The 23,407-nt window shown below is 47.4% G+C and overlaps 2 protein-coding genes across 2 annotated transcripts; one reads left to right on the top strand and one right to left on the bottom strand.

The window, feature by feature from the left end:
- The first annotated feature begins 136 nt into the window (after nucleotides 1–136).
- LOC142947055 (MARVEL domain-containing protein 3) lies at nucleotides 137–2,317 on the top strand. Its single transcript, XM_076088703.1, has 3 exons — nucleotides 137–249; nucleotides 774–892; nucleotides 1,662–2,317. The coding sequence occupies exons 1-3, from the start codon at nucleotides 137–139 to the stop codon at nucleotides 2,315–2,317; spliced, it is 888 nt and encodes a 295-aa protein (XP_075944818.1).
- Nucleotides 2,318–5,084: 2,767 nt separating this feature from the next.
- Nucleotides 5,085–22,995, bottom strand: LOC142946884 (PH domain leucine-rich repeat protein phosphatase 1-like). The gene is made up of 17 exons (XM_076088504.1): nucleotides 21,038–22,995; nucleotides 16,989–17,185; nucleotides 16,230–16,355; nucleotides 15,916–16,064; nucleotides 12,255–12,401; nucleotides 11,702–11,929; nucleotides 11,329–11,531; nucleotides 11,111–11,171; nucleotides 10,907–11,002; nucleotides 9,183–9,338; nucleotides 8,799–8,999; nucleotides 8,454–8,616; nucleotides 8,163–8,293; nucleotides 7,937–8,053; nucleotides 7,492–7,686; nucleotides 7,138–7,375; nucleotides 5,085–6,972 (listed from the first exon to the last, which is right to left on the bottom strand). Exons 1-17 carry the CDS (start codon nucleotides 22,644–22,646, stop codon nucleotides 5,824–5,826), a joined length of 5,166 nt encoding a protein of 1,721 aa, XP_075944619.1. The 5' UTR covers nucleotides 22,647–22,995; the 3' UTR covers nucleotides 5,085–5,823.
- Nucleotides 22,996–23,407: the final 412 nt, after the last annotated feature.

The raw sequence follows: 23,407 nt of genomic DNA, 5'->3' as shown, positions 1-23,407 counted from the left end.
ATAAAAAAAAATATTCGTCAAAAGTACATTTAATAAGAAACCCGTTTGTTTACCGTTTATTAACTCGTCCGGTTTCTATTTGTTCAAAGGTCATTTCTGTGTCGAAACGTATCGGTTTCGATCAGCAGGTCGCGTTATGAGCCAGCCACCCCGCTCAAACCGGGGACAGCGGGAGAGAAACGGGGAGAGAAACGGGGACCGCCGACAGGACCGAGACTCACGCGATGACAGACGTTCAGCACCCGACAGGTGAGGTCACGTGCTGTTAGTAAATAACATCCTACCTGTGTCCTGAGTTCATACATTAATGGATGACAGTGTTAGTTTGAAACTCTTTTAATCATTTTTACGTCCTTATTTGGTCCTTTTGTCGAAATTGTGGTTCTTTTATATATTTTCAAATATGAACTGTATCCATAAAGAAATATATGACAGTGAACTATTATAATACTATACCACCAGTCATTCAGTAGAGTCTTATGATACGTTACATGAATAGGTTTTATATCAATGTACAGTTAATTATATTTTTACCTACACAAGCTCAATCCAGCACCACTAATGTACACTTTATTACCGGACACATTATTGTACAGTGTGTCATAAGTTCAGCCAATATTCTCACAAGTAAAATAAACCACTGAATTACAAATATCTTTTTTTTTATCGTGTTGTTCTCACAATGAAACAAACCATGGAAAAGATTCAGTTTTTCAGTGACACCAACAGCAGGCGGTAGATGACTTCCTCATGCATGTGTTTCTGTGCTCCAGGTCTTCGTCTCGACCCCCATACTACCCCAGTGAGGCCGACTCCCCTCCCAGTTATGCGCGGGAAGCCCCTCGAGTGGAGCACCACGAGTCCAAATGCACACACATTTGCTCCAGGAGAGGTGAGTCCGGATCCCAGTGGAAGTATCCGGCTCGGATCAAAGGAAAAGCTCCTCTAATAGAAGCCGCTGCGTCACAGGGCAGACCGTGGTTTCAGTCTCAGTGCAGCTCACACATGTCCCCAATTCTAGGAAAACTGGACGGACCGGTTTTCTGGTGTTTACAGGCCTCTTCTCTCAGAGTCATCGGCTGAGTAACTTTAATGAAGGAGAAAGCCGATAACCTGATATCTGAGTCTGTTAGATTAATCACATGCTCCTGACCGTTCATGTGCCAAAGTAACAAAAGAGTTGATCCTCCAAGAATGTTAATAACAGATTCAGGACATTTACACCTGAAGGAAGGAAGGAAGGCCTTAACTATTATGGACTATTATGTATTAACTATTACCACACACACATGGACTGTTCTCATCAGAGCATCAGAGCTCGGACCAGCAGCCTCAAAAATTCCATAATAACCTTTTTTTTTTGCATATTGCAATCAATTATAAAAGTAATCAATCATTGTGTCCCTGATTCTCAATGGGGTGCATGGACCCTTCAGGTCCTTCAAAGTCTTACAATTAGTTTACTGTATACAACTTAATACTAGTATCTTTTATTGTCTCTTTTGTTTGTCGCCCTTGTTTCTGTCTTTGTGTACACTGAAGGAACATAGTTTATTTTGTACACTAAGTAGGCTGCTGTGTATAGAGAGAATAACAACGTACGGTGTCTTGATCAGATTGTCTGATCTCCTTCCTCACACATCTCTTGTGTTTCCCTTCAGGCATCGTGCTGATGTGCTCTGTGCTGACCAACGCCCTGGTCCTGATCTGCCTGGTCGCAGCTCAGATGGTGACTTCGGGAATGTCTTCCGTGGGCTTGGGCGGCTTCAACATCAACTCCAACTTCAACCTGCAGGGCACCGAGCTGCAGAAGGTGCGTGATCTGGACAGTCAGTACAGCCAGATGAGGGCGCCGGGCATCTACGGCGGCATCCCCTTCAGCCTCACCATGGGGGTCCTCTCGCTGCTGTTCGTGGTCGCCGGGAACAAGCCGCCCCACCGCATGTCCCGGAGGCTTCTGTACGGAGCGCTGGTGTTTCAGGCGGTGGCCGCTGTGGTGTACGTGGTGGCCGTGGGGCTCTACCTCCACTTCGTCATCGGGGTCAACGCCACGGACGTGTGTCAGCAGCGCGAGAGGCTGTACGCCCGGAACGGCTACACCTGGATGAGCTGCGACGTGGGCGGGGCGGACGCCGCCGTGGCTCTGTTCGGGCTCATCACCGCCATCCTGTACACCGTCGGCACGGTGCTCACCTTCCAGACCATCCGGAGGGTGAGGAGCTACCTGCAGGAGCGGAAACGCAGAGAGGCAGAGAAGCAGCAGGCCCGGGCCAGCCCGCAGAGAGCCCCGCTGAGGGCTGACACCACCGCTGTGTGAGAGGTCACGGACGGACACCAGATAAGATCCGTGTGCCGCAGCACAGCTACAGCGGTAGCCATATCCCATAATAAGAGCAATGCAAACAGCCACAGACTAAACCTGATCCACTGCCACGGCTTAAAGCGACGGCTCAACCCACAGCCAGGTGTAGCTCACTGTGGCTGCAGACCCTCAGAGCTTTCAGGGCTCCGTAGTATTCCATGACGATTATGTCAAAGATAGAAGAAACATTTGCTGCCCAACCATGTGTCCAGGTGAACTGAACGATAGTTTACTACACTCACACTCTAGTGAATGATGCTTACAGCTGCCTATTGTTTTTTTTATATTTCTTTCACACATTTACACTCCACTGTGTCAAAAATCAAATACTCCACTCGTGGTTCTGATGAAGTTGCATGTCGCTGGCTCTTTTAGGTGTCCGTGAATGTTTTTGTGGCTGGACCAGCTAACAACGAGCTTCTTCCTCTTTAGTTATGTGGGATTGTCAACGTTGGTCTCGGTGGAGCCAGGTAGCTCAAAGAGAGCCAGGTTTACGTTTAGCTTACTCGTGATTCGGGTTCAGTCTGGGAGGAAGTTCGTTTTCATGTTGGATTGGACCGAGTGTACTCAGGCAGGGATTTATATAAATGTTTTTTAACATGTACAATTAATGTGTTTTAATGTCAAAGTTTGACTTTATAATGCAACTTTTTTTTTTTTTTTTGTGCAAGAATGTATCTACTCAAATTAAACCTCCATCAATGTGATTATATTCAACTGTTCCCTTTATGATTAACAGTGTGATGAACATAGCGACCTATAGGGAGCACCAGAACTCTGTGCAAGTCCTGCTGTCATGGTCGCTCTCTGGCTGTGTCCCAATCCAGCGGCTGCATCCTTCAGAGGACGCAGCCTTCACGGTCTGATCTAGAATCCCTGCTCAGGATATATATATATATATATATATATATATATATATATATATATATATATATATATATATATATATATATATATATATATATATATATATATATATATATATATATATATATATATATATATATATATATATATATATATATATATATATATATATATATATATATATATATATATATATATATAAAAAAAAGAAACCATTATCAATAATGTTAACACAAGGACGCAAACTTAAAAGATTGACACATTTTACACAGCAGCATATACACAAATCATTTACATGTCTTATTGTGGGTTTAAATGAATAAAAGAAACAGGTGACAGTCACAACTGTCACCTCTGTGACAGCAACAATAACGAATCAGAAGTGTATTGTCCTCTTAGTAAAAGTATAGGATGAGAGCTAATGTAACTAATATAGGATGAGAGCTAATGTAACTGTATCCATCAGTCGTGTCCTCTGAATCTGGGAGCAGAAGGCTGCATTCGAAGGAGTCTTGGAAATGGGACCGCCTCGTGGCAGCCGCTGTGATGCAAGCGGTCTACAAATGCAGCCTCTGAAGGGTGCAGCTGCTGGATTGGGACACAGCTTGTGTGCCCGCCAAAGGCTTCCTGCCAGCCATGACATCACCGCTCTATGCCCCCCCCCCCCTCCCTTCTCTGCTGTCACACAATGGGCCAAACATACACAAGAAGGACACAGCGGTGATGTAACTGTTGGAACTCTTCAGCCAAGACTTAATTACTAACAAAAGAAATTCTCCAGAGTGAGTTCTAATTTGACCGTTTTCAGATGACACAATGCAGCGATTGTATCCCAGCTGCACTAACGAGACAACGGGACATCAGCTGAGAGAAATGCAGGGTTGCTGCTCGTTGTGGTTGTGCAGTTCCCTAACTTTATATTTAGATTTTTAAGATCTTTAAAGCGGTCAGTTCACCCAATTTACAAACACATTTTTAGTGGTTTGCACAACAGCGACGCAGTTTCAGCATATGTGGCAACTTTTGAAATCCATCCATTTATATATCCTCTAAGATTTATGCTGCCAACCCAATGCAATAAAGGTGAATGGATTAGTTGTATTATTAATGTATCTAGAGCTGAACTGATCAGTTACTAGCAAAAACACCAAACATGATCTTGTTCCAGCTTCTCAACTGTAATGATTCTGAGCTTTTCTTTTGTCTTATGACATTAAATTGACATGTTTTGGATGCTACATCATGCTTTGTACATCAAACAATCAATGAATTGAGATTATAACTGGTAGAGAAATCAATCATTGAATTATTTTAAGCCCTAATTTAATTTGACAACTACTGTCTTAATTGTTTGGTATATAAAATGTCACAAAAGTAGAAAGGACATGCTCATCACCATTTCCTTAAACTCAAGGTGATGTCTCTAAATAACTTGTTTTGTCACCACCAGTCTAAATTCCCCCCAAAAAGTCAGTTTACAATCGCATAGAATAGCAGCAAGCAGTTCATGCTTCTCAATTGAGAAACTGGAATTAGGAAATGCTTGGCATTTTTTATTTTCTTTAAAAATTACTAATAGTTGCTGAAAATTCATGTTCCTTCAAACAAAGAAAAATCATAAGTGACGTTTTAATGTCTTGTGCACCACAAACAAGATTCCGTCTAGAAAGCACACATTTGTAATCCTTGTCAAATAAAACACAAACTATCTGCATGGCCAAGATACGGTTGCATGAGAAGCACATTGTGTGTGTGAAGTGTATTTACTGTGAACTAAGCCTTTAAAAGCTCTTGACAAACAAAACAGATGGCAAAATACAAGTACCCCCCTCCACAATAATTCACAGTCAACATGTCGTTATCTGAAAACTTTAATTTATTATATAGTAAAAGTAGCTCTTTTGTGCGATTTGCCATTAACAAGATGTCTGTAACACTGTTCTGAGAACATTCACTGAGCTGGTAGTCACTGTAGGATTCCCCCCTCCCCCCCTCCCCCAGCACCGCAGCACCACTCTGCACTCTACTACCCCCCCCCCCCCCCGAGAACAGAAACCTGGAATATCAGCCCTCTGAAATAATCATCTTTTCTCTCAGAGAATATTAGTACGCTTCAGTGACGAGGTCACTTTAAAGTATCAAACTCCTAGGAGTTAGTTTAACAGTCCTACTAACTGAGATAACTGTAAAGGCCATCAGCCGCGACACACGGGAGAAATGTCTGCTACAACACAAAAACACACCGGTCCGTATCGCAAAGTACCATTTTACATAGAATGCATCTCAACAGGCCAATGAAAAGCATTCAAAGTGCTTCTTCAAATGAAAGATATGGTCAAAATGAATTAGATGTGAAAGGTTGAATCAACATAAAGTGTGATAAAAAATTGCATTGCGTTTCAAGGGGCATAGAGTCAACATTAAAAAAATTAAGTGAATAACAAAAGAAACCATACCAAAAACACAGTTTTGCTGGTCCAGAAGCATGTTCAGAAAACTCTGAGTTTTTTTTTGGAGGGAGCGATACGACTTAATGCAGAGCACCAAGACGGACAGTCCAGATGACACCAGCTGTTGTAGAGGTGGAGCACAAGTTAAAGGGGTGTGACGAAATAGTCTGCAGGTTTCTGGTAGCTGTGTGCTGGCTGGTTGTGTGTTTGAATTTGCTGCTGCTGCTGTTGCTGCTGGATGATCTGCCGGACTTCCTCCTCCAGCTCTGGCGGGATGATAAGCTGGTCGTCGGGGTCCGGCTGGGCGGGAGCGTTGAAGTAGCCCCCCTGCTTCCTGACGGGGGCGTCGGCCGCCTCCTCTATGAGGTCCTGGTTCCGTCCTTGGCAGGCCACGGAGCCGTTAGCTCGGGCCCTGCGGCCCAGAGTCCCCGACTGACCCTCCCCGCTGAGGCAGGGAGAGGAGGGAGGGACCGGGGAGGGAGACGGGGAGGAGAAGGGAAGAGGCGACGGCTCGTGGTGCGAGGCGACGGCGGCGGGGACGTACACGCTCGGTTGAGCGTGAGTGTGCGTTTGGGGCGCCGGGCAGTCGTGGCGGTGCAGACAGTGGACGTCGGCCTCCACTTCGACGCGGCTGCCGTTGGAGAAGACCCCAGCGATGGGCTCTTCGTCCTCGCTGTCGACCCCGTTGTCAGACAGGGCTCCGGAGAACTGTCTGTGGAAGGTCCCGCCTCCGCAGGCCGGTCTCCGCGTGCCGGCTCGCCCCAGAGGATTCAGGTGACACGCGAGGGGCTCGGTCTGAGGCGGCGGCTCCTCGGAGGACGCCGTGGACCCCACCTCGCTGCTCATCTCCGACATGCTGAACTCGCTGCTCAGCTCGCTCGCTGTTCCCGAGGAGGCCTGCGGCAGCGGCATTCCGCCATCGCCGCTCGCCGGGTACGGGTGCGTGCCCGGGCCGGGACTGGGAGGGGGCGGCGGCGGCTCGCAGAAACAGCAGCAGTCCTCCGTGATGCTGAGCTGGACGACGACAGCGCTGAGGCTGTCGGAGCAGCCGTAGCTCTGAGCCAGAGTCACCAGCTTCTTGGTGGCGGCCAGAGCGTCCGGTACGTTCCGGACCGCCTCCACCGCCTCGCTGGGAGACAACATGTCCCACAAGCCCCGGCTGCCCAAGAGGAAGAACTCGTCCTGCGGGGTGAGGGTCACCGTGGAGACGTGGGGTCTGGGGGTCACAGACGGGCAGAGGAAGGAGTAACCCAGAATTCTGGTGGAGTCGGTTACGCCACTGACTTTGTTATCCTGTAGGAGAGTGGGATAAAGAGGCTGTTATCTAGCTTTTCCAGACAAAACCTCAATAATGAGGTGTTATGAGTCAATCTGCAAATCGATTAATCAACTCATCATTTAAGCACTAGTGCACACAAATCACCATCAACAACAGCTGGAACACGAGTTGGTCTTTACCTCGGTGATGATGGAGTTGTGCTGCCGGACCCTCTGGTACTCCGGCACCTCTTTGACGGTGTGTGTGGTGGAAAGTTGCATAGCTTTACCGTCGCGGCACAAAACAGCCTGGCACCTGCCGACGTTGGCGGCCTTCAGCGTGAAGCAGCCGCCGCGCTCGCCGGGAGCCACCGGGTCGTGTCTGATGTGACATAGAGCCGCTGAACCCCCCATCCTCTGACCCGCTGTGCCCAGTTTCCTGCAGGAGACCAAACACACAAAGACTCAGCAAAGGGAGCGTGTATGCTCGCCGTCACTGTGATGAGCCGCGGCAGCGTTTTCAGGGGGGGATTATTTTACTCAAGCGTGGTTTACCGCTGCATGGTGAGGAAAGTGTTGGTCATGTGATCTTCCTGCCTCTGGCCTCTGTGAAGCTCCTCTGCCAGCACGTCTCCCATGGTGCACTGCAGCAAGTAAGGCACCTCGACGTTCTTGTCTCCGTCAAAAACTCCATACAGAGCTTCACGAATCCCACAGAAGCTGTCTAGAGCCAGAGCAGCCACACACAGCCTGAGAGCAACAAGAACATCGTTATTCATGTGTAATGTAGCTTCATCTCATCCTGCCTGCAATATTCTGAAAGCACTTTGTACCTCTGTGGTTTGGAAAAGTGCTAAATAATCTAAATTACATTTACTCACTACTTAATTGTGTTCTAATAGACTTCAAGAGATCAATAACAGCCATTAATTCAGGAGGAAAAGATGGCAGTGAGAAGATGAATAGAAACATAAATAGATGGGGGGGGGGTGAGACTGACTTGTTTTTGACTCCAGAGGCCTCGGTGTAGCCGTGGCTCCAGACTGCAGGGGCCCCGTGTCTCTCGCTCACACACGGAGCAGAAGAGGATGGATCCACCCTGAAACATTTGATATTACTGCAAAGAGGAGAAATATAACAAAAAAAGATCATGAGTCAATGAGTGAAATACATTTTCCACAGATTACTTATTATTATTGCTGATGCAGGATCTGTCAGGCTCATACTTGAGGAGCTCCAGGCTCTTGTGGTCCAGGTTGAGGCGAGGGTTGCCTGTGAGGTCCAGCTCCTGAAGCTTCTGAGGAAGCGTCTCCGGCAGAGTGAGCTCAGTCAGCTCGTTGCAGCTCAGGTCGACAAACTGAGGAAGCGCAGCACAGAGAGAGAGCGACAGAGGGTCAGCTCACCTTGCTACATCACTACAAATTTGCATCAGACTCAGTGATTTGTTTGTCCTTTTCTCAGCAGAATGCGCCGACTTTCCTCCTTTATTTCCCAAACTAATTCCACGACAGACTAACCTTGATCTCCGGCAGCTGCAGCACCTCGGGGAACGCGTTGATGCAGTTGGAGTGGGCGGAGAATGTGTGCATACGCTGACAGCTGAGGATGGTGGTGGGCACGGCCCTCAGTCTGTTGCCGCTCAGGTCCAGCTCCTCCAGCTGCTCCAGTCGGGCCAGTTTACTGCAGGGGGTGGAGGTACGGTCGTATCAGAGCACTGGCACTGCAGGCGTTATTTTTGGGAACCACATTTATCAAACTCATCCTCTCTCGTGACCTAAACCTGATTCTGAAGCAAGGCATTTCACTTTTTTTTTTTTTTTTTTTTTTTGCAAGCTCAGTTCATGTGCAGTCCTGCATTGTACCTGGCGGTGAAGGTCTGCAGCTGGTTGTAGGCCAGGTGAAGCACCCTGAGGTGGCTGTGTCCGGTCAGCAGAGGGACACACTTGTCTGTCAAGCTGTTATTGGTCACGTAGAGCTCCTCCAGGCTGCTGCAGCTGTCCTCCGATTGGCTGGCCGCAGGGAGGTTCTCCAGCTTATTGGCCGACACATTTAGGTACCTCAAGCTGTGATGAAATCCCAACAGAGAGGGCAAACTTAGTACTTGAACAAACTACTTGACAAAAAAGAAAAAGAACATTGCAGTTGGGATGGAGTGAAGTAGAGAAAGAAAGCCGTGAAACACACGTGAAGAGACGAGAAATAAAGAAAGAGAAAAGAGAGGAAATAGACGTGCTGTGGAGTTGCACCTCTGTGTTTTGATGAACAGGTTGTGTGGGAGCTCAGTCAGATGGTTGTGTTGGAGGTCCAGGACCTCGAGCTGCGATCTCTCCAGCCTCTCAGCCAGCCGACACACTTGGTTCCAGCCTGCCAGCAGCTTCCTCAGGCTCCCAATGGACAGCAGCCTACACGACACACAAACATACATGCGTACTGTAAAGCTGTCGGTGTGAACGCTGATGACGACAGTATTGTGTGTGCCCTTATGTTACAGCGACCCGGCGTTTAACTCCTATTCACTTTAAAGGTTTAACTCTTGAAGCACGGCTGGCTGGACAAGTGCATAACCTTGAGTTGGATTTACGTTGGTGCTTCATGTAGCTTGTAGCTGGACCACTGTCATCATACAGGTATGCAAAAAAGCAATGATCAACTAGTCTGCGAAGGCAACAGTAGTTGCTGCCAAAGGCTGTACACAGACTGAAAATAGCACTGCACTGGTGTGGGCGTGTTGCTACAGGTACCGATGAGAGCTTTTGGAATAATGTGTTTATTTAAAGACTCAGCAGCTCTATTACTATCCAGTGTATCTGTATGTGCAGCGTATTGCAGGTCAGCCCACTCGAAAATGACCTTTCCTCTTATAGAATTGTTGCACATCATAACCTTCACTGTTGTTAAAGTAATATTTTTCGAAGATTTTCATTGAAATAAATGTTTGTTGAGTCACTATCCATCGTGGATTGAGGTAACACATTGGTGATTGAGTCTATGGCCCACTGATTTAAGTATTGCAAATATATTTTGCAGTATTATGAACTGGGTGCCTGTGACGTCACTGTTAATGCAAACATTTACTGCTACACCTTCACATTAAAAGCATTTAACTGATGAAATAAAAGTGGAAATGCATCGTTCCATCGTTCATCAGAAATGCGTCTACAAAGCGAGATGACGGTCATTGTTGTGACAGCGGATCAGTTTGAAAAATTGCAGAGAGTAATGGAACAAGTAGGAGGAGCCACAGTGAGCTGTTAGATGAAGAGCTGCATGGGACAAGCTCCTCAGGGAGGTAACGCACTGCTTTTACTTGCACTGTTCGCAGTGTGCAACATACAATCAGATCAGGCCAATTGTGGCTTGACTTCTTTATTAAAACAAAAATAGTTTGTTTTGTTAACCCAGTATTCTGGGACTTGTAGTATAAAACTGTCACCACCAGTAAATGAGGTGTTAACAAATCACTGAAACTGAAATATTAAGGATCGCCACTTTATTTATACTTTTCATCATTTTTTGGGAAGAGGAGTCTTGGAACGCCATTATGACAAAACTAAGAACAATAAAGTTTAATTGAACTGAATTTAATCGGTGCATGTCCACTTCATGTCGCACTACATTGCTGTATACAATTTTTGTGAATTTCAGTAGAGACAGCGCACAATTAAAAGTGATTGCACCAGAGTTAGCTCGAAGCTAATGTGCGTCTGTTGTTCCTGGGCAGGTAGACAAAAAGAGAAAAGAGGAGCGAAATGTTTTACTCACGTCTGAAAGCAGGTAAAGAAAGAACTTTGGCTACAAGAAGGCTCATCTTCTCCAAGCTTCATGTGTGTGATCGCCAGCTCTTTATATGACGCCTTTAATAAATCTTTAATTATGTGCTATATGAGCCATTAAACTACTACATCCAAGCACCTGCCCACCTTTTTTTTTAATTTGAATTTGTGAAAAAGGTGTTTTTTGCATTGCTTACTGTACAGGCAGCTCTGTAACAGAATTGTGGTTGATGTCCAACACCTCCAGTCTGCTGCTCTCACACACCCAGGCAGGGACACATCCCAGCTTGTTCCTTGAAGAAAAACAACACACAAAACAGTCAGCCCCCAGCTTACAACAAGCACATAGCCTTCTTATCCACACAGTAAATAGGACAGTGAGGTATTCATAGTCTTCATACCAGGACAAATCCAGAACAGACAGATTCTCTGGCACCGGCTGCACCTCCAGCAGCGTCAGCTCTACAAACACAGCATGCAGGGTTCTTTATAATCTGCATCTGAATGTGTATATATATATATATATATATATATATATATATATATACACACACACACATGTATATATATATAACAGACATTATCTGTTAAACACACAGCACATAATGAATGTTAGTACCGTTGTGTGTGGCGTGCAGGCTCTTGAGGGCGTGGCCACTGACTCTGAGGAGGGAGAGAGTGTTTCTGTCGCAGCGGAGGAGCTCCAGCCTACAAAGAGACCGAACATCCAGCTCCTGTAGCCCCGTGTCCCTCAGGTCCAGCTGGACGATGTGGACCAGCTGCTCCGAGTCTCCCACTGTCACCTTCTGAAGGCGGTTCAGCCTGTACAAGAGAAAGAATGAACATAAGGAAAGAGGCAAGAAGGAACTTTTTGAACTTGAATCATTTGGTTTCATTTTGGCTTCAGCATCTTGGGAGGTGTTAGATTACAGATGAGCTTTGTTCCAGTGTTATATCTAAAAATGGCAAAGAGTCTGTGTGGATGTGTTTACCTGAGATCTATGTGGCGAGCAGGCAGCCACTGCAGTGCTGCCATATCCAGGACAGAGAGCTGGTTCCCTGCCAGACAGAGTCTCTCCAAGCCTCTGAGTTTCTCCAGGACGGGAGGGGCGCAGCTGAAACAGTTGAAGGACAAGCCGAGGTAGGTCAGGCCCTCCAGAGAGCCCAGCTCCACGGGCAGAGAGGCCAGGAAGTTACCGTCCAGGAGGAGCGTCTGGAGGCTGGACACAACAAGAGAAGAAAATATACAAAAACATGTCGAACATATAAACTGGACATAACCGCACACAATAAGTGCTTGACCCCAAATTCCCTGTTAATACGGGGACAGCATCGGCATGACTCTGCACTCTGATCACCTCCAGCACAGGAGTCTGGTGCACAGCCAGTTGTTCACTTAACACAGTCAGGGATTCATCTGTACATTGAAAACAACTCCTGCAAAGTACAGCTCACTGAGGATACATTCATCCTCATTATCAACACCGTTATCATTAGTAGCTGAAGCCCAGAGGGCATCGTTTCTTTTGCTTTCAGCACACTTACTTGTGCATGGCTCCTACTTCAGCAGGCAGAGACGAGAGACGGTTTCCAGACAAGTTTAGCTCTGTGAGCGAGGTGATGTCGCACAGGGCCAGAGGGAAGTCTGACAGGGCGTTATTTGACAGACTGAGGCTTCTCAGTTTACAAAACCTAGAGAGAGTTAAAGAGGGGGGGGGGGGGGGGGGGGGGGCAGAAAGAGAGGGATAAAGATATTAATCTCTCAGTGCTATAATAAGACTTATCCTGAACTGAGGTTAAAAAACAAACTCTTTTAGTTACATAACCCATCCATCCATCCATCCATTTTCCACCGCTTATCCGGGGTCGGGTCGCGGTGGCAGCAGGGCAAGCAGGCCGACCCAGACCTCCCTCTCACCGGCAACATGTTCCAGCTCATTCTAGGGGATCCCGAGGCGTTCCCAGGCCAGCTGGGAGATGTAATCTCTCCAGCGTGTTCTGGGTCTTCCCTGGGGTCTCTTCCCAGTTGGACGTGCCTGGAAAACCTCCAGTGGGAGGCGTCCAGGAGGCATCCTAATTAGATGCCCGAACCACCTCAGCTGACTCCTTTCGACGTGAAGGAGTAGCGGCTCGACTCCAAGCTCCCTCCTGATGACCGAGCTCCTTACCCTATCTCTAAGGCTGAGCCCGGCCACCCTACGGAGGAAACTCATTTCGGCCGCTTGTAGCCGCGACCTTGTCCTTTCGGTCACGACCCAGAGTTCGTGACCATAGGTGAGGGTAGGAACGTAGACCGAGTGGTAAATTGAGAGCTTTGCCTTCCGGCTCAGCTCCCTCTTCACCAAGACGGTCCGGTGCAGCGCCTGCTTTACTGCTGCAGCTGCACCGATCCGTCTGTCGATCTCCCGCTCCATCTTACCCTCACTCGTGAACAAGACCCCGAGATACTTGAACTCCTTCGCTTGAGGTAGGCACTCCGTCCCCACCTGGAGGGAGCAATCCACCGGTTTCCGGCAGAGCACCATGGCCTCAGATTTGGAGGTGCTAACTCTCATCCCCGCCGCTTCACACTCGGCTGCAAACCGTCCCAGTGAATGCTGGAGGTCACGATCCGAGGAGGCTAACAGGACCACATCATCTGCAAACAGCAGAGAGGCGATCCCGAGACCCCCGAAACTGACGTTCTCCGCCCCCAGGCTGCGCCTAGATATCCTGTCCGTGAAAATCACGAACAGGACCGGTGACAAAGGGCAGCCCTGGCGGAGGCCAACACCCACCGGGAACGTGTCTGACTTATTGCCGAGAATGCGGACACAGCTCCTACTGCAGTCGTACAGAGACCGGATCGCCCGTTGTAACGGGTCCGGCACCCCATACTCCCGCAGCACCCCCCACAAGATCCCCCGAGGGACCCGGTCGAAAGCCTTCTCCAAGTCCACAAAGCACATGTAGACTGGTTGGGCAAACTCCCAGAGCCCCTCCAGTAGTCTTGCGAGGGTAAAGAGCTGGTCCACTGTTCCACGGCCGGGACGGAATCCGCACTGCTCCTCTTGAATCTGAGGTTCGACAAGCGGTCGGAGCCTCCTTTCCAGCACCCTGGCATAAGCCTTCCCCGGGAGGCTGAGTAGTGTGATACCCCGGTAATTCGAGCACACTCTCCGGTCCCCCTTTTTGAAGATGGGAACCACCACCCCGGTCTGCCATTCCATGGGCACTGATCCCGACCCCCATGCGACATTGAAGAGGCGTGTCAGCCAGGACAGCCCAACTATGTCCAGCGCCTTCAGCATCTCAGGGCGGATCTCATCCACCCCCGGCGCCTTGCCACCAAGGAGCTTTTTAACTACCTCAGCGACCTCTGCCAGGGATATGGGTGAGCCTCCCCCTAGGTCCTCAGGCGCTGCCTCCTCTGCAGAGGACATGTTGGTCGGGTTTAGGAGTTCCTCAAAGTGCTCTTTCCACCGCCCGACGATGTCCTCCGTCCGGGTTAGCAGTTCCCCCCCCCTGCTGAGAACAGCCTGGGTTAAGCCCTGCTTTCCCTTCCTGAGCCGTCGGATGGTTTGCCAGAACCTCCTTGAGGCCAACCGTTACATAACATCGGTCTCATAAACAAGGACAATTATGGGAGGACACATGGTCTCAAGGAAACAGCACCATAGCACTCAAAGAACACGCTATTTAAAGCTAAATGTTTACACAACTAAAAGATTTCATCGTAGCAATGCAGCATGTGGTTCAGGTAGGAGTGTGTGTGTGTGTGTGTGTGTGTGTGTGTATCCAGTTCACAGAGGGGTCGGGGTGAAAGGCAGAGCCAGGCTCATGTCCTTCCCAGGGAGACTCACAGGCACACCACCGGAAAAACACATTCCTCAAAACAGCGCCTGGGAAACGTGTGTTTATGGAGGAACAATGGCAGTGTATATACAGTATGAATGGATTTATTGTCATCAAGCAAATGAGAGAGAGAGAGACATAAATTGCTGCAAGTTAAATATTTGATCTAAACTTGTCATAAGCATTGCACTGTGTCTTTTGAGCAACTAACATATTAGCTAATAAGAATATACAGTATACGAGGTAAACATGTTCACCTAAATGCTACCAGCTTGTAATTACCTCAGCGCCATATTACGAGCACTTGACTTTATCTGAAAACAGATAACATTACGTGGCATCATTAAACAGGAGTTGCGGTCCTGTTACGAAGTTAAATTAGGACTTGTGATATTCAATAGAGTTTTGCATAAGTGAAGGAAACAAAGCTCTTCAGGGAAGGGATTCAGGGACGTTTTATTTAGCTAGAGAGCTTTTAAACTAGGATAATGCCACCAAAGATATATCTATGAATACCACAAACATGACTCAGTTTTTAAGTCGAAACATAACGTCAGTCAACTCTTGCTACCATAGACGGCATTAATATGCAGAAACATGCAGACTTCATCTTTCAACGACAAGTCTCACCACCAAATGTGTATTGATCAGCCACTGAAAAACATCCCCAGCAAATATGCCATTCAAAGTGTATGACCTGTGTTTAAAGATTTACATCTCTAGACTTCTACTGCTCCTATAGTAGTGTTATTATGGTAAGGATGGCCTCTGATCAAAGTGAACAGGGTTACCCCGGTTTTGTACTCGGCGAGTCGTCGCCTCACGTTACCGCAGTCTTGAAAAGGAAGAGGTGAGCGGGGTGGGGTGGGGGGGTGGGGTATTCAGTTGGTTGCAATCTGCAACTTCATCGCCAAATTCCACTAAATCCTACACACTGGCTCTTTAGGTACTTTGATGGGACAGTTGTCTCTGAGCCGTTGACTAAAGCAAGTGAATAATGGGACAAACCCACCGACGATCTCTTGCACTGAAAATGAAGTTGCTAGACAAGACTGTGACATCAGCGACCCATTCAACAAGAACCTCTGTCCCAGAGGTACGGTGGCTGGGTGTCAACTCCATCATCACCAGTGTAGCTCTCTTTAATCATCCAAACCACACGGCCACACACACACACATCATCTCTAAGTGATCTAAACTGCTTCCTCTTTAGAGCATATGGTAGCTCCCCAAGACAGTCAAAACTACTGAGGGACATAATCAGAGATTAACAAAAAGGGAAAATACTGCTTTCCATCTGCTGGCTCCTCCTACTGCCTTGTTCCTAAACACACAGGGTGGTGGTAGTGTTGGAGCAGTGAGTGAAAGTCACCTGGTGAGTGCTGGAACACCTTTGTGCAGGGACATGAAGTTGTTTTTGAGATTGAGGTGGGTAAGGTCCTGGCTGTAAAAGAGCTGAGCCGGCAGCTCCTCCAAGCTGCAGCACGACAGGTCGACTGAGTTCACCCTCTGGGAGGCAATCTGACAGAAAGGTGGGGGGGGGGGGGGGGGCAGTGACAGGACAACACAATGAGGAACGTGTTCTCACAAGAGGCAGTAAAGAAAGTGGAAAATCCTGCAATATTCATGGAGATGAATCAATCTAAATTCTGTGTTATTAAAGCAAAGAGTCGACACTTTGAGTACCTTTGAGGCGGTCCTGTGCCAGCGGAGGTGCTCTGTGTACGAGTCGTAGCTGATGTAGTAGGTCTGACTCGGAGGACCAGCTGAGCTGAAAGCCAGACAGTGGCTGTGTCTCCTCACTTCCTCCACCTGCACAATAGGACGGATTTTAGTTTCCTTGCAACTTTGTCTAGCCTACTTAATGACTGAGAATTTAAAAAGACGACACATTTCCCATCTCTGACCCTTTTTGTTTCCCCAAAAGTACATCTTAGTACATCACATTCCAACTTTTGAGAACGCACACGCGTCCAGGTGTGATGCAAACACAGAAAGGACAACGACAACCAACTGATAAATGAATTTACTCTATGACTATCCTGCATGGATTAAAAACCTAACAAACTTATTAACGAGATGTGTGTCAACTATTTTTCTTGGCTGGGTGCAGTGACTGATTCATTTTACATTACGGTGTTTGTATGGTTTGCACAAACAAGATACAGCATGTTAATTGGTGAGCTTTAGAGATGCTGGGAAATTACCTTTGGTGAGAGCCAGGCTACCGGTTTAACAGTTTCCACTGTTAATGCTAAGCTAACTGTCTAACTGCTCAAGCTTCACATTCACTGTACAGATATGAGACAGTACAACTGTACAATATTGGCTGTATAACAATAATACGGAGTTATTTCTCAGCCTGAGTGGTTGAGCTGATGAACAGGTACCGAGCCAGAATACTAGCCAATCGAGTTTGAGACACGACAACACTTCAGAAAGTACCTTTCCTCCGATGAGAGGGAGGATGTGCATCTTGCCGGTGTGGGCGTGTTTCACAGACGACACGATGAGGCAGGTTCCACTCAGTGTCACCTGGCGCTTCGACCAGCGGTTCACCGGCAAAGCCAGCTTCCCTTTCCGCACGTTGAACACCCCAGAGATCTGCACACGCTCAGAACCTCCCACACTCCGAGGCTTGCCTGGAGAGAGAGAGAGAAAAAACTTTGTTACATGAGAATAAAAGAGGTGACTGATGATCGTGAGTGCTGTGCTCATTATACACACTGATTTGATTTTTAATAATGGCCTTTATGAACAAAAGAAAATGTTATTTTTAGCTGTCTGGGATTTTGTGAATCAACTCTCTCACACTGGGTTTCTGTTTCAGAAACTGAGCGCGACAGAGAGCTTTGTGGTTATGTAACCGAATTGTAGCGAATAGCCTGTGGGCTGAGAGTGTGAGCAGTCACTCAGGCGTGAGTTGTTACATTTAACCCCTTGCTGTCACAAAAAGCAGCCACAGTTCAGTTACAGGGTGAACCAGGGGATGGGCCAGAGGGAAACCAACTCTAAACTGGTTTGGAAGGGATACTCTCTCATAAAACGTGTTTCCTGGTCTGTGATCCTCTGCTCTGGTGTATGTGTACACGTGCACGCACGTGCACGCACACGCACGCACGTACACGTGTACACACGCACGTGTACGCACGCACACACACGTGTACGCACGCACGCACGCACGCACACACACGTGTACGCACGCACGCACACACACGTGTACGCACGCACGCACACACACGTACGCACGCACGCACACGTACGCACGCACACACACGTACGCACGCACGCACACACACGTGTACGCACGCACGCACACACACACACGTGTACGCACGCACGCACACACACACACGTGTACGCACGCACGCACACACACACACGTGTACGCACGCACGCACACACACGTGTACGCACGCACGCACACACACGTGTACGCACGCACGCACACACACGTGTACGCACGCACGCACACATATACACACACACACACACACACACACACACACACACACACACACACACACACACACACACACACACACACACACACACACACACACACACACACACACACACACACACACACACACACACACACACACACACACACAAAGAACAAGAGAAAGGGAGACACATGCAGAGTCTGAGCCACTGAGAGGCCTGAAATCAGATTAGCTGGTTATGTAATGTCTTCTAACATCACTAACTAACTCCTTGCTTTGGATTAAGAGTTTCATGTAGTTATTCTTTGATTTTAGACAGTATTCAATTGAGGCTAAGTTTCTGCACAGCTGCCTGTGTTTGGACAACATTTAACATTTTGATTATTATGATTCTTTTGTTAAAGAAAAAAGGATTTTGAAGAAAAACATGCTTACATGCCCGAAAGAAAGACTTTCGTAAAAAGTAACCGAAATTCAGTCTAGCAATTGAAAAAAAATGTAAAAAAACGATACTATTCCAATTTAATTCCTTTATTTACCACGATATAAATCTTGAGATTTAAACCAGACAAGTCTAAAAAAGTGGAGAACCTTAAAATGAAGCCGTTAAAACAGTTTCCTGAAAAATCACGCCCACTGCACCTGTCCATCCAAATGTCCACGACTCATGCAACAAACGACTATTTTCATTAATCAATAACCTGTTGATTAATTTCTTTATTAATCAATTCATCACTTCCATTATAAATTGCCAGAAAATGGTGAAATACGCTCATTATATTTTCCACACAACCCGAGGTTACAGATTTCAACTGCTGCTCAGTTTTATGTCGATCAACTAATGGTTTCAGCCAATCCATATGTCAGAGCTTTTCGCCATTGATTTGTAGATGAAGGATCTGTCCACGTGACATGTTTGTTCTGTATGTACCCTCGGTTCTAACAGGAACAGGGAGTCCTGACAGTGCAGACACTGATATCAGTAAATATAAATAAAGATATGAAGGAAGCCACTGAGGGACAATTCATGATAAACGTAGACCTCGTAACAAGCACACAATCAAGTCTCATGATATGTGATTCCTAGCCAAAAGCCTCATGTGTAACTAAACAACCAGTCGCTTACATCATATGGTGTCTTTTACCATAAATGCATGAAGCTTATGATTGGATAAAAGTGACGTAAACTGACTGACGGAACAGACCGACGTGATTCTGTCACACAGCCCGTTTTAAACTAAACAATAACGTGGAATGTGTTTGGCTTGGGTCCACCCTTCCCTGTGTGTTCATATATACACACACTCATACACCCTTTCCTTCCGTCTATTTCTCTGACTGGGGAACATCCTGTCTCTCATCAAGCAGCCAATGGCCATTTCCTGTTCATGCTCTGCTTTTTTTTTTGGTTTAGAGTAAAGCAGTGACCTCTGGGTACTGCGGTTCTGAGCTGAAGAGGACTCTGCTGCTCTGACTGTCTCGGGGAGATCCGAAACACTGAGGGGGTGAAATCTGAGTTCCACTGAGGTCGCTTTTCTCTTACTGTCAGCAGTGTGTGTGTGTGTGTGTGTGTGTGTGTGTGTGTGTGTGTGTGTGTGTGTGTGAGAGATAAGAGAGAAAGAGAATACTCTGTAATGTGCATTTTTAACAGAGGGATTATGCGGAGTCAAACTCCTTTGGCTCTGAACGTGATCATTAACAAATAATTCATAATGTTCACACCGAGAAGAAGGAACGCACGGAGCAAAAATATTTTCGTGTGAATTATTGATAGTTCTACTTCTTCTGATAAATAGTCTTTTTTTTCAGATAACGGTTGCGAGTTAACTTCGCTTCATTTTTTAAAAAGGCTTACAAGACCAAAGATAAGTAGGAACTTGTGGTAAATTATTCCATTTTCATTGAAACTTTAGCAAGATGATGGCTTTTTTTGTCACTTTTCTCACCACTTCTCTTGTAATCATCCCCATCAGGTTAGTAGCACTTCCCCTTTCCTGACACACCAGCCTCTCGCTGCTTGTTTCACGGTCGCGTGTTGTCTGCAGTAGCTGGAAGGGCATAACTATACGCCATGCTTTGCTCCTCTGTCATGTTACTGTGGGAGCCAAGAGTGTGTGTGTGTGTGTGTGTGTGTGTGTGGGGGGGGGGGATTTGCCCAGCTCTCCATGCAACATCTTCAGGAGAGAGGAAAGCCTGATGCCTTGAGTGTACCTCTAGGTTAATGGTACGTGTAGTGATAGTGTGTTTTTGTCTTAACAAAAAGGAGAAAAGAAAAAAGTGTGAATGATCTTTCAAGTAGATTTGAGACCTGTCAGTTTGAAGATTGAGAATGCAAGTTAAAATGACCTCGAATATATTCATTTTAGTAAATTAGATTTTCTGTTTCTTCCTCCAACATCCCATCTCTTTACCCTAACCGTATTAGCTGATGGTGTGACAAACAAGGTCAAAAACAATATTGAGTTGTGCTAATCCCATGAGAGATCAGAGCTGTTTTTCCATCCTCTTACCCTGCTCGTCAGCAAAACAGGACCTTTATCGATAACAACAACAGCAGCAACATCCACAGAAGAAGAGAAACAGAATCCACCCTGCCTCATGATTGGTGTGCCCAAAGAGCCCACCTGTTACCTCCAGATGTGTCTGCCTACAGGCCTCCACACAGAGGGGTTGGGGTGGGTTTACAGGCAAAAACACTGGGTATTGTCCCACTGGGACAATTCAATACACTTGTTTAACAGTCTGACTGACCAAACACAATGACGGCACTCACGGGTACTCTGAAAATAGAATGAGCAGAGACAGGCCGAGCACAACTAAAGCGGCGTGGTGTAACTAACTAGCCATTGTAACTAATGGCTCAGTGGTGCGGTATAGTAATTGGAAAGGAATGATAAAATAATAATGATGATAATAAAAAAAAATTCGGGTTGCCTCTGAAACATACAGTACATGCTTTGAGGGTGATTATTTAGGGAATAAATCATCACCCAGCTGTAAAAAAATAAAATGTTTTGAATTTAGACTTTTATACAACTTTAGACTCACCAAAGTAGAAGCGTATCAGGCAACCAACTTCTGGATTCATCCCCTCCCCCTGCACCCTCCACGGGTCTTCGAATCCCAGATTAGTGAGGTACTCATTGAGTATCTGAAGAGGCCTTTCATCATCTCCCAGCCGCCGCACGGCTCCACCGTGCAGCTGGACGAAGAGGGCCGGTGTCGGACTAGCGATGACGGGCTCCGGCCATCCTCTGCTGCCCTCTGGGACCTCCGGGTCAGGCTGGGCAGACGCTTGGCTGGACAGCGGCCGAGTCTGAGAGCTGCCGGGGCATTTGGATGTAGGTTCGATTAAGTTGGGGGCCCCTACACCGTCATCAGCTACGGTGTCCCCCAGTGCGGTTGTCACTTGGCTGGAAGCACTGCGGGGGTCCGCGGTGGGCAGGCCCACCTGCTGGTCTGCAGCACAGACGCCGCCGGTTGAATGTGTTGGGGAGGAGGTGAGGTCCACTTCATCCGAGGAGCTCTCAAACGGGTCTGGTCCCTCTGTGGCGCTGTCACCGTTCGGACTCAACACCGAGGAGTCCGTACCCAAACCCAGTCCGTCACTGAGCGAGTCCTGGTGCTCCGTGCTCCTGGGTCCGCATGGGCTGAAGTCGTCACAGGTGCTGCTCTCCATATCTGAGCCGGAGTAGACCCCGTAACAGTCCGCCACACTGAGGCTCGAATCCACCCCAATGTCACTCAGGTAGACCTCCGATGAGGAGTTACTCGCGGTTTTATCATCCAACAAGTTAGAGGACAGTTTAGCATCAGTGTAATGCGGTTTAATGTGTTCATTCTCCTCTGCTTTGGAGGTTTTGACATCCACGCTGATTTCATCAGAATGTCCATTGCTAGCTTTACAATTATCGTTTAAGTCAACTAAAGCGGCGGCTTTGCAGTTAATTCTCAACACGGCCCCAGCTTTGCTCCCCTCCAGCCTACTGGCCACCTCTGTAGCGGTGGTGTCCACTGTGCAGAGCACCGGTCGGGGGTAGGAGGGCGTGAGCCAGTCGTGGACGTGTATGCAGCCGCGCCGCGAGTCCGATCTCACCCAAGTCTTATCCGAGGCCTGGAGCTGCTTGGACTGCTTCTGCCGAAGAAAAGTCTTCCTGTCCAGGCTGAGGGTGCTCAGCGGCGAGGCGGAGGGTGCGGGACTGGCCGCCTCAACGGAGGACACACCGGGTGAGCTGCTGGTCGGCGGAGCGCCCAGAGACAGATTCCTCTTGTGTCTCTGTCGTCTCTTACTCAGCAAAGAGTTGACAGAAGCGGTGCTGTTGACAGACGTCAGGCTGTATATACTGGCCGTCTTAACGGCGGGAATGCTCATGTTTTTGGCCGCACTGCCGATAGCGTTGGCCACTTGGTTCTGATAGATTCCGTTCCTTATCGCGATCTGGAGAAGGGAGGTGGCTGCGAGTCCCTTCCCAAAGAGTTTGGTCTCCGCGCCCCCACCGTCATCCTCCCCGAGTGAGGGTCTCTTTCCCGCAGACAGCGGTGTTAACGTTAATCCACTTGGCTTCGCGGGATTACTGTCACTGCTAGAATCAAGTACCCCCTGTGGCGTTGAAGAAGTTGAAAGCGCTCCAGACTGGTTTTCCTTCACACTTTCCATCCTGTTAGCTAGCAACGCCAGTTAGCGTCAGTTAGCTTGAACAGCCCGCAGGTGAATGCTAGCCCCCGTTAGCTCACAGCCGTTAGCTCGCTCCACTGGCTCTGAACTCCCTGGGTGTGTACGGCTCCACGTTAGCTTAGCATGCTAAAGTACTGTGCGGTTTGTCCAAAAGAGTTGGTCCACTACAGCGTCCCATTTCGTAGAACACCCGTTAGCTCGCTCGAGGGAGCTAACCGGTTGGTCGACATTATAAAATGCTCTTTCTAGTTGGTCGACATGGAAGCTAACGCGAGAAGGCGCCACTGCAACTGTACAGACCGATGAGAGAGTGACGGTCAGCGGTACACCGTGGACAGGGCGGGTCTCATTGGATATGAATTATGACGCCTTTGAGTGCTCCCGAAAGCTCGGAATTTGTAAAGCTGTGTACATGACAGGGGATCTGACTTCTCGACGTGGTTAAAGCATTGATAAATAAAACCAAACAACTGGGAATATGCGAATTACCCGCAATGTGCATTATTTAGTCAAGAGCATAAGAAAACTGACGGTAAATTAATGAGTATTAGCCAGTAGTGGATGAAGTAGCCTACTCAGATCATTCTTATACAGATTATGCTCTGTACCCAGTGGTGGAATGTAATAGATTTAGCAAAAAGTGTTAATTAGTAAAGTATATAGTAACTAATGCAGTTAAATGTAGCAAAGTAAAAAGTAGGCTACAACATTGTATAGTATAATACATATTTTGATATTCCAAT

Source organism: Anarhichas minor, unplaced genomic scaffold (genome assembly GCF_050575085.1).
Source record: "Anarhichas minor isolate MPS153535 unplaced genomic scaffold, ASM5057508v1 ptg000010l, whole genome shotgun sequence".
NCBI classification, from domain to species: domain Eukaryota; kingdom Metazoa; phylum Chordata; class Actinopteri; order Perciformes; family Anarhichadidae; genus Anarhichas; species Anarhichas minor.
The sequence above is the reverse complement of the archived record's forward strand: the minus strand, read 5'-3'. Positions and strand labels throughout refer to the sequence as shown.